The sequence below is a fragment of the Tiliqua scincoides genome, chromosome 2, assembly GCF_035046505.1.
Source record: "Tiliqua scincoides isolate rTilSci1 chromosome 2, rTilSci1.hap2, whole genome shotgun sequence".
Lineage (NCBI taxonomy): Eukaryota > Metazoa > Chordata > Lepidosauria > Squamata > Scincidae > Tiliqua > Tiliqua scincoides.
In genome coordinates, this window is record NC_089822.1 from 17,820,522 (window position 1) to 17,832,583 (window position 12,062).

General features: G+C 45.1%; 1 protein-coding gene across 1 annotated transcript in view; it reads right to left on the reverse strand.

The window, feature by feature from the left end:
• TTC33 (tetratricopeptide repeat domain 33) overlaps positions 1-12,062 on the reverse strand; it is a 48,914-nt gene that overhangs the window by 18,410 nt on the left and 18,442 nt on the right. The window contains exon 3 of the mRNA XM_066618165.1: positions 404-485. Within this exon, the coding sequence (XP_066474262.1) occupies positions 404-485 (82 nt within the window). The remainder of the gene's footprint in view (positions 1-403; positions 486-12,062) is intronic.

Here is a 12,062-nt window from a genome sequence, read left to right on the forward strand (position 1 = left end):
TGGCACTGAAGCTGTGTGAGTTTGCTATTCTTCTATGTGATATTACAAAAATATGATTACAGAGTATTAAGTGATTGTAAGCAAAATGATTGTACCAAGAGAAAATATTCTAATTACAAAATGAGTGCCATATTTTTCTTCAGTTGCTGACAAAATTGGACTGTGTGCAGTGACAGATTAACTACCAAGGTGTTTTATGGATACTTCCGTTTTAATATTTTTACTAGCTGTGCTGTATTGATGATAACAGTACACTCTACACTCCCTGCACTTTATCAGAAATTTCTGCTGAAGTGATATCCACCCAAACTTCTTTTGTTTGCAGCATGGCCTATGGCCAATACATATACAGTAACTATTTTCATGTTTCTAACCCACCAAAGCACTGCCTGTCACACATTACCTGCGATTTCATCTCATAGAGAGTAGCATCTTCTGGAGTTAGCTGAAGCGCTTCGTCCCATTTGTGAACAGCCTCTCGATACCTGTAGTTTGTTAAAACAATAGCACATTCTCACTAGGTTTATGGATGTTAAATGTTGTTTTATTACTTGTTTCATCAAGAAGTTAAGATGGCTTTCACCAAATAAACATGCAAGCATTTCGCATATATTAATCTACTTGTGTCAATTAAAATATTATATCCTGCCTCTCCATTTTGTTTCACAAAATGTCCAAGATGGACAGTAAGAATTCTTACTATAATAGCAAGCTGGGATGACAAGTGAAGACAAAGCTCAGGATAAAAAGATCACAGACTAGGCAGGCCATCAGCCCACAGAGATAATACAGCTTTTACCCACTGTCAGGTTGACATTAAAGAGGGAGAGCCAACTGGGTTTTCTGAGGAAGAACGTTCCATAATGCGAGTGCCACAACAGAAAAGGCTAGTGGGACAAGAGCAGGGCTCCTATGAACTCATGTGACTCTCTAAGAAGTGCTCCCTGGGGTGCTCAACTGATGGGTATGCAAGTCTGTTTCAGAGCCAGCTGGGCTCATGGCATACCCTGAGGTCCTTATGGATGGGGCCTTAGAAAAACAAATAAATAAATAGGTTCCTAATCAGTTCAACTGACCCAATTCAACAAGATACAACAGATTCACAAAAACTGAACCCATTACATTCTAAGTGCCTGGGATTTCATTTAATCTAAACCATCTCACCTTCAAATGGAGCAGCTTCAATGATATACAGCCCAACACAATGCTGGTTTACTCAGAAGTAAGTCCTCCTGGTTCAGTGGGCCATCCTTCTGAGTAACTGCATAAGGCTGCAGTTTTAGCCATGACTAACTATAGCTGGATTAGGACCCAGGTATACAGAAACTTAAACAATTCTGTGAATTGCACCCCTGTGTGATCATACATTTTAACACTATACAGCAGCTGAGAAAAAGGCAAATTCCATGCTAGAAGTCAGCATGAAGCAAACTAAAAATAAAACTGCCAATATTACAATGCTCTTATATACGTACATCAATGTTACAGACCAATGTGGGTCAGCATGCAAAGCTTGTGGCACTTCTCAAAAGTGATACTGGAAAACGCGTAAAAGAGAGCAAACAAAACAATCAGGGGGCTGGAACACCTTTCCTACAAGGAAAAGTTACAACCTGTGTTCCACGTAATTTCTTCCTGGAGTGTACAGGGCCCTACAGTGGCTGTTTGGAGGTAGCAGTAAACACCTGGAGTGCCCAGCAAGGATGTTCCTCCATCACTAAGCTCTGGAGTGCTGAGAGGTAACCTGTGCAGGATTTCAATTACAGTTGTGCAGTTGCTCTGCCACATAGCTTACACGAAAGCTGGGTACAGTGTTTGGGGCTTTTAATTTTAGAAAAAAAGTGATCTTTAAGGGAAATATGACCAAGGTTTAGAAAACTATGCAGAGTATGGATAAAATGTATGAAGATCAATTTTTCTCCCTTTCCTATAACACTAGAACTCAGGGTCATCCAATGAAATTGGATTTCATTGGTTGACAAGAAACTTAGAATAGACAAAAGTACACTCTCTAATTAGCTGTACCTACTTTATTCCTGAAGAAGGCCCTTACAGTGAAAATCTAGTTGAGGTGCCTCTACAGGTGTGCCTCTGCAGATACCCAAATCTACAAATAAGATGGGACGCCCCCCCCCACCTTCTGGAGGCAGGGGAGCTGCTACAGAGGGTATTCTGAGCACCGCAGAGGCCATGCCGCGAAATGACTGCATAAAAGGATGCCTCATTAATTAATTAATTCACCAGGTGTAATTAGTACACCTTTCTCCCCGAAGGGCTTCCTTTGCCTTTCTCCCCGAAGGGACATTTTTATAAGGCATTAAAAACTTTACTTCCTATTTTGACCAAAAACCAAAAGTCACTTTTTTTTTTTGCTTTATACAATCATTCTGAGATCTGCAGAGGCCATGGGCGGACATGTGGGGCTCAGAGTACTCTCTGGAGGCAAAGGGAGCACAACTCCCCTTTCCCTCAGAGGGCAGGGGTGAGGTATGGGCGGCTTTCCCACATCCACAGATAAGCAGCCACAGATAAGGGATCCGTGGATATGAGGACCCTCTGTATTATGCTAATTTAAAAGGGAAAAATTCTAACTTGATACAAAGCCATTCCAAGTGCACCCCAAAATCTCCCTAAATGACTAATACCATACAAAAAAAAATTGTGTGGCTCAATAAACAACAACAACATTATATCAGTAAAGCCATGGTGTTTGGCAGAGAAGGAAACTTTTCACAAATTTCACGTCTTCCATGTGTAACTTTTGTAAGCTTATCACCACCAACCACATTTGAGTTCTTGCCTTAATTTGTTCTTTCAATACATAGCTTGTGCTCATTGTAGATTCTGATAAACCCAAAGGAAGAGAGAAGTTTTAGCTTTCACCATGTTTGATGTGCTTTAGCACCTTAAGCTTTCGTTCCAAGTATATCACCTGTTTTTTTTTTCATTTTTCTCACAGGCTTTTTTTATTTTCTTCTGTTCTTTAGGACCCATGTTCACAATAATGTGTGCAAACACAGTACAAAAACAGATAAAAGAGTATGTAATGCACATGCCTTGAAAGCCAATACAAAACTGAACATGAGAACACACTACTAATCAGGCAATGCATCTCGCACAACTGCATAACCAAAAATGATGGTATGGATAAAGAAATACAGTCTTAATAGTCACTGTACATATACATGAAAATCCATACAGTGAGCATTTGAAACATACAGTGGGGGAAGAGTGCATCTCTTTACACTGCACAGAATTTATGAAATTAGCAGCCCAAGATGTTGAGATGGCCACAAAAATTAAAGCAAATGCAGAGTAGTATCTATGGCTAATTGTAACACGTATATGCTAATTCAGAACTGAGAAATAGTATACCTCTGAATACTAGCTGCTAGGGACCAGTGGCATGAGAAGAGTACTGCCTTCATCTCCTGCATGTGGAGTTACCCAGCTGGCCACTATGGGAAATGACAGACTAGGTAGGTCTGTGGCTGATCTAACAGCAGTAGGAAGTCATCTCCGCTAAGGCCCTGATATACACATTACAGAGTACCTGTGCACTGAGAAGAAGCCAACACACAACGGCCCCAGGGAAAAGCAACCAAGTCATAAATGTCAGTAGAATAGGCAAAACATCCCTAAATAAAGGCCAAAAAAAATCTGCTTTCTCATTACCAACTGTTCAACATTCCCACAGCTGCACTTTTATAGTACAATTAAATGACTATTCAAAAAATTTTAATAATGTGGTGCCGTAACTAAGACTGATAGCACTAAAACATGGTCCATTTGGTTTTCCTTGCACAAAATTTACATCTCATATTTTTCATGATGATACTCACTGGAGCTATTTGATCTACTGTTATGACAACATTAATTAAGGTATATGGCTTCAATTGGCATACTCTAGTTCTGTCTCCAAGCTGCAAAATTGCTGGACATGTCAGATTTCATGAATGTGAATATGATCTTCAATGTACTTCTTAACTAAATACTTACAGCCCAAGCCTATGGTTCCGACCGCCAAAATGGCTTGCACTGTATCCTGTGGGATCTCCTCCAGGCAAGGGAACATTTGTTCCCATATCCAGGGTAAGCTCCTACAGTGAAGATGGGTCAACTCAGATTTGCACCAGCAAAATTGCTGGTGTTGATCTGTGTGGGCCAGGATAAGGTCTGGGAAGAAGGTATGGATTCAGCCGCTTCCACTGCCACCCAGCCCACCCCCCCTTCCCAGACCCAATCTGCCCTTCTTCCACCCCCACTGCCCTCTCATTCTGTCCTCCCCCCACTTGTCTTTGCTCCATCCTCCCCAGCTCACCATCGACTACTGTCATAGGTGGACCTTGTTCTGGTTGTCACTTCGCAATACAGGCATAAAACACTTCTTGCCACCAGAATGCTAATTCTGGGGGGGAGGGGTAGGATTAGGATTGGGCTCTTTAGTTATACTCCATTGGGAGTTACAGATCTTTGGTCAAGTTTTAAAAACAGTTTGCAGAAAACCAATTCAAATGTATCACAATAACCACTCGGAATTTCCTAAGGGTTTCTGCATTTTCCTTAAACAAGCCTGCATTACAATAAATAACAATGCTTTCTTTTAAAAAACATTGGTATGGAAATATGGAACAAGCACATATTGGATTAAAAGGTGATACAGACCCTTAGGGAATGGCAGAGCTGAAGGTCACAGGTTCAATGCTTGTCTTCCAAGGATAAGAAAAAGATCATTCTTGACATTGAAAACAATGTTTGGGCTGATAGGCAAATAACTGCAATTGAATAAAGTTGTTCTCACCTAACATTTTGCCAACATCGGTAGAAGGCACTCTCAAATCATGAAGTTACAACAAGTAGCTTTTCAAACTCTCCAATATACAGTGGTGCCTCGCATAACGAAATTAATTCGTTCCGCGAGTCCTTTCGTTATGCCTGTTTTTTGTTTTGCGAAGCGCGGTTTCCCATAGGAATGCATTGAAATTTAATTAATGCGTTCCTATGGGTAAGAAAAGTCAGAACAAAGTCAAATTTGGTTTACAAAGTGTTTATTAAGTGCTCTTTAAAGGCATACATACTGTACTGAGGATTTCAAAAACGGGGGGGGGATGCTGACTGGGGAGCTTGAAGGCTGTAATCCTGTGCACACTTTCCTGGGAGCAAGCACAATGGGACTTACTTCTGAGGAGACACGCACAGGATTGTGCTCTAAGCTGGAGAGGAGGACAGAGCAGCTGCACTCAATTGCTTGCTTTTGCCGTGATCATGGGGGGAACGTGAAGGAAATAGGGCAGTGAGAGGGTGAATGAGCGATGGGGGGATGCTGAGTGGGGAGTTTGAAGGCTGTAATCCTGTGCACACTTTCCTGGGAGCAAGCACAATGGGACTTACTTACATAAACTGACATGAAGATCCTCCCCTTACTAGGGTGGACGGGATCATAAACTGACATGAAGATCCTCCCCTTACTAGGGTGGATGGGATCATAAACTGACATGAAGATCCCCCCTTATTAGGGTGAACAGGATCATAAACTGGCATGAAGATCCCCCCTTATTAGGGTGAACAGGATCATAAACTGGCATGAAGATCCCCCCCTTAAAACAAACCAAAACAATCAAACAAAAAAATTCGTCTTGCGAAGCACGGGTCATAAAAATTCGTTGTGCGAGTCACCAAAAATCACAAAACGCTTTCATTCTGCAAGTTTTTCGGTGCGCGAGGCATTCGTTATGCGAGGCACCACTATAACTGATATTCAAATCTTAGGCCACAATCCTAACTTGCGCTGGAACAGGTAAGCCAGGAGACTTGCGATGTATCCTGCGCAGGATTGTGGCCAGCAGTGGCTTAGCCAGAGGCAAGGGAAAACTTTTCCCCTTACTCCTGGGTAAGGGCTGCTGGCCCCAATGGGTCTCCTCAGACTTGCGCCACCTCCTGAGGTGGCACAAGTCTGAGGACAGCGGAGTGGCTTGAAGCCGCTCCGTTCTCCCCGGGGACAGGGGTTGGGATCCTGCATCTGCTGGATCCCAGCCCCGCCTCCAGCTCCCCACACGCCCGCCCCCGGAGCCACCCATTGCCCTCCCTCCCCCTCCCTGCCTCCCCCACACCTACCTGTCATCCTTGCGTTGGCTTCTCCAAGCCAACGCAAGGAGCCAGGAGGAAGCCAGCGCAGGGGCCTCCGTTGACCTCCGCAGGCCGGTGCTTCTGGGAGCACCAGCCTGGCTTCCTCCCAAGGAGGCATAAACATGCTTTATGGCACATTTACGACCCTCCCAGGCCTGCCCAAGGAACTTGGGCCAGCCAAAGTCAAGGTTAAGATTGCACCCTTAAAGTCCTAAGTATCTATTGTTCTAAGTTCTTAAAAGTCCTAGATATTTGCATTCTTGAGTGCTGGTAGTATTTTTACCAAAAGATTATTGTACTTAAAAAGCTTCTTCAGGCACCTATATGGAAAGGTAAGGTAAAATATTTTAATAAAATACTGAAATTTCTCAGCTTTTACTACTATACCATTTTTATTTTTAATAATTTTGTTTTAATTTAAATTTTTGAATTTTCACAGAATTAACTGTTAGCACCTTAGAATCCTTTGTTAAAAGGCACAAAACTTGGAAATAAAAAAATAGTTCTCCTCCAGCACTGATAGTCAAACAGTGCAATGGGTTTCAAGAATCAGCAAAGAATACAGAAGTATAAATATAGGAAGTTGGACTGTTTGCTTTAGTTGCAGCCATCTTGGAAGGACCTATGTTTTAGTTTGGAGTTCACCATTCCATGCAGCGCCATTATATGTTTCTTTCCAATCTAGTAAGGAAGTCACTCTGGCCAGCCACTTCTGCATTCTATTGGCCCAGGAGGCTCTGCATCCAGATTTCTGGGTGGAAGTGGCTGGCCAGAGCAATTTCCTGACAAGACCAGAAAGATATGATGGTACAGAACAGTAAGCTCCTGACATGATAAGGAAGGCTTTCCCCTTATACAGCCATCCAGCAATTTGGAAACCACTGTTCTAGCCAAAGATTACTTTTAAGAATTTGAATACCTAGCATGAGAGAGAACCCTGTGCAACACCAAAGCTTATATCTAGTATAACATTACCTTTTCTGAATTGGAAAGATATTTTCTCTCTTCCTATGTTACTTGCTTTATAGAACCAACAGAACTTGCTTTATGGTCCCTCTCTTGTCATCATTCCAGTAGGATTCCTTCCAATGCCACAAAGGTCATATCTGAAGCCAAGATGGAGAAGACAACCTGAAGCTGTTCTCCTGAAGGCAGAAGGCACCCCTGAAGGCAGAATCCTGAAGGCAGCAACACCCCTCTGAGGAGCCACACCATGAGCTCAACCCCAGGCTACAAGGGAGTTCTTATGCTACCTTTGCAGCATTAGAAGAAACCAGGCTGGACGAGCTCTCATGCCATGAAGGTGACATGAAATGGGGGCCCTAAGACTCTCAATTCTTTTGTAAGAAAACAGTGCAAGTGAATTGTGGAAAGAACATTAATTGGCCTCACTCTTACATAAGAGGTAATGTGAAAAATAACATTTCCTTGTTAATAAAAAAAACCAATTACCACCTCCACAAGCACATTGGGTTAGAAAATGAGATGTATGAAAGGTTTCTAAAGGCTAAGTTCATGTACCTGTATGAACTTTTAAAACTTAGTCACTGACCATTAAAATCTGTGGGTGGATAGAACACTTGAGGACCAAATGACAGGTTACATAGGTTGTATCATTAAATATGCTTAGTTCTGTTCATGCCAAATTGGTCTCACATAACACACAGATACACTGTCAAGAGGTTTCGGTTCATTTTAGAGGAATAATAATAATAATAATAATAATAATAATAATAATAATAAACTTTATTTATACCCCGCCCTTCTCCCCGAAAGGGAACCAAGGGCGGCTTACAACATGTTAAAAACAGATTAAAACATAATTTAACAGCAAATAAAAACGTATTAAAACACATTAACAGATACCATAAAAACAGTAGTCAGATAAAAAGTCAGATAAAAAGAGCAAAAAGCAGCAGATCATAGAGGAATCAGGCCTGTAAAAATACTAAAAGATATAGAAAAGACGTTTAAAAGGCCATGAACTCAGAAGGCTTGTTTAAACAAAAGGGTCTTCAGGCCTCGCTGAAAAGTCTCAAGAGAGGGAGCCATTCTCAAGTCAAGGGGAAGGGAGTTCCATAACATTGGTGCCACTACTGAGAAGGCCCTATTTCTTGCCGCCGCCCCACGTACCTCCTTAGGCGGCGGCACTTGTAAAAAGGCCTTCTCTGATGACCTGAGAGGACGAGCCGGATTGTACAGAAGTAGGCGATCTCTAAGATACCCTGGCCCAGAGCCGTATAGGGCTTTAAAGGTCAAAACCAGCACCTTGAATTGTGTCTGGAAACGAATGGGCAGCCAATGCAGCCCCTGGAGAAGCGGGCTGACAGAGTCAAACCGCCTACCTCCAGTGACCACACGGGCCGCCGCATTCTGCACTAATTGCAGTTTCTGAACCGTCTTCAGGGGCAGCCCCACATAAAGCGCGTTACAATAATCTAACCTTGATGTCACCGTGGCATGGATCACCGTGGCCAGGTCTGCACGATCCAAGTATGGCCGCAGCTGGCACACCAGCCAAAGCTGAGCGAAGGCTCCCCTAGCCACAGCCGCCACCTGCGAATCCAGGAGCAGCTGCAAATCCAGGTGGACCCCCAAGCTGCAGACCTGCTGCTTCAGAGGGAGTGCAACCCTATTCAGAGCAAGCCGATAGTCCAGCACCTGCATCAAGGATTTCCAAACCAGGAGAGCCTGTCTTATCCGGATTTAATTTCAGCTTGTTAGCCCCCATCCAGATCCTCACTGCTTCCAGACAGCGCTCCAGGCCCTCAACCACCACCCTGGAGTCTGGAGGAAAGGAGAGATAGAGCTGGGTGTCATCAGCATATTGATGACACCCCACTCCAAACCCCCGGATGACCTCTCCTAGCGGTTTCATGTAGATATTAAATAGCATGGGGGACAGAATTGAACCCTGCGGCACCCCGCACCTCAAAGTCCAGGGTGTCGAACAGGCATCCCCCAGCACCACCATCTGGGATCGACCCTCCAAGTAGGAGCGGAACCACCGCAAAACAGTGCCTCCAACTCCCAACTCGGCCAATCGGCCCAGAAGGATACCATGGTCGATGGTATCGAAAGCCGCCGAGAGGTCCAGCAGGACCAACAGGGACGCACTCCCCCTGTCCAGTCCCCGGCGTAGGTCATCCACCAAGGCGACCAAGGCAGTTTCCGTCCCAAAGCCCGGTCTGAAACCAGATTGAAAAGGATCCAGATAATCCACTTCATCCAAGACCCTCTGGAATTGGGCCGCCATCACCCGTTCAATGACCTTGCCCAGAAACGGGATGTTGAAGACTGGCCGGTAGTTATCCAACACAGTGGAATCCAGGGAGGGCTTCTTCAGGAGGGGGCAAACCACTGCCCGTTTCAAAGCAAGTGGCAACGTCCCCTCCATCAAGGAAGAGTTAACCACCCTCCCCGTCCACTCAGCCAGTCCACCCCGGGCAGCTCTTATCAGCCAAGCTGGGCAAAGGTCAAACAGGCAGGCAGATGGCCTCACACTCCAAAGGAGTCCGTCCACATCCTCAGGCTGTACAAGCTGAAAAGAATCCCCCAACACTGGACAAGCAGTTGCCAAGGGGACATTGTCAGACATGGTCAATGTGGCATCCAAGTTGCAACAAATACGATTGATTTTATCTGCAAAGTGTTGCACAAACACGTCACAGCGGCTGACCGTGTATTCCTCCTGGTCCACTAGAGGGGCCTGATGAAGGAGGCCCCGCACCACACAGAACAGCTCTGCCGGACGGCTATCAGCAGACGCAATGGTAGCAGAGAAGAACAATCTCTTCACTGCTACCACCACCACGGAGTAGGCTCTATAATGAGCTCTACTCCGTGTCCGATCGGATTCATCGTGAGTTTTCTGCCACCGTCGCTCTAGACGTCTGCCCTGCCGCTTCATCATTCGCAGCTCCTCAGTAAACCAAGGAGCCGCTCCGAGTCTGCGACGTGGCAGAGGTTGCTCCGGAGCAATCTCATCCACTGCCCTGGTCATTTCCCCATTCCAGAGGTCAACCAGGGCCTCAGATGAGACGCCAGTCTTGGCAGTGGGAAAATCCCCCAGAGCCCTCAGGAAACCTTCAGGATCCATTAGCCTCCGGGGGTGGATCATAGAAAACGGTCCCCCGCCTCTGCGGAGGTAGGAAGTTGCAACAAGCCTAAATCTTACCAGGAAGTGATCTGTCCATGACAACGGAGTGATCTTGATCTCTTCCACATCCATTTTGCTCACTTGGCTTGGGAACAGGAAATTTGAACATTGTCAGTTGCAAGGCAGCCTATCAGAGCTTGGAGAAGTAGGCTTCCAAATGTTGAATCGATAGAGCTGCTCAGCTGAGCTAAGAAAGCAAGATGTAAATCAGGCTTTGCAAGATCTGCAGCCAAGCCAAGGCACAAGCCATGATACTGTCTAGCTACCAAAGATTTAACTCCTAGGAAGAACTTTTCCTCTGGTGCCGATATGATACTGAACGGCATGCTTACTTTAGACTCCGTCTTTATCTGAGCATTGCTTCTTAGAACATAAGAACATAAGAACAGCCCCACTGGATCAGGCCATAGGCCCATCTAGTCCAGCTTCCTGTATCTCACAGCGGCCCACCAAATGCCCCAGGGAGCACACCAGATAACAAGAGACCTCGTCCTGGTGCTCTCCCCTACATCTGGCATTCTGACTTAACCCATTCCTAAAATCAGGAGGTTGCGCATACACATCATGGCTTGTACCCCATAATGGATTTTTCCTCCAGAAACTCATCCAATCCCCTTTTAAAGGCGTCTAGGCTAGACGCCAGCACCACATCCTGTGGCAAGGAGTTCCACAGACTAACCACGCGCTGAGTAAAGAAATATTTTCTTTTGTCTGTCCTAACCCGCCCAACACTCAATTTTAGTGGATGTCCCCTGGTTCTGGTATTATGTGAGAGTGTAAAGAGCATCTCCCTATCCACTCTGTCCATCCCCTGCATAATTTTGTATGTCTCAATCATGTCCCCCCTCAAGCGTCTCTTTTCTAGGCTGAAGAGGCCCAAACGCCGTAGCCTTTCCTCATAAGGAAGGTGCCCCAGCCCCGTAATCAGCTTAGTCGCTCTCTTTTGCACCTTTTCCATTTCCACTATGTCTTTTTTGAGATGCGGCGACCAGAACTGGACACAATACTCCAGGTGTGGCCTTACCATCGATTTGTACAACGGCATTATAATATTAGCCGTTTTGTTCTCAATACCCTTCCTAATGATCCCAAGCATAGAATTGGCCTTCTTCACTGCCGCCGCACATTGGGTCGACACTTTCATCGACCTGTCCACCACCACCCCAAGATCTCTCTCCTGATCTGTCACAGACAGCTCAGAACCCATCAGCCTATATCTAAAGTTTTGATTTTTTGCCCCAATGTGCATGACTTTACACTTACTGACATTGAAGCGCATCTGCCATTTTGCTGCCCATTCTGCCAGTCTGGAGAGATCCTTCTGGAGCTCCTCACAATCACTTCTGGTCTTCACCACTCGGAAAAGTTTGGTGTCGTCTGCAAACTTAGCCACTTCACTGCTCAACCCTGTCTCCAGGTCATTTATGAAGAGGTTGAAAAGCACCGGTCCCAGGACAGATCCTTGGGGCACACCACTTTTCACCTCTCTCCATTGTGAAAATTGCCCATTGACACCCACTCTCTGCTTCCTGGCCTCCAACCAGTTCTCAATCCACGAGAGGACCTGTCCTCTAATTCCCTGACTGTGGAGTTTTTTCAGTAGCCTTTGGTGAGGGACCGTGTCAAATGCCTTCTGAAAGTCCAGATATATAATGTCCACGGGTTCTCCCGCATCCACATGCCTGTTGACCTTTTCAAAGAATTCTATAAGGTTCGTGAGGCAAGACTTACCCTTACAGAAGCCATGCTGACTCTCCCTCAGCAAGGCCTGTTCGTC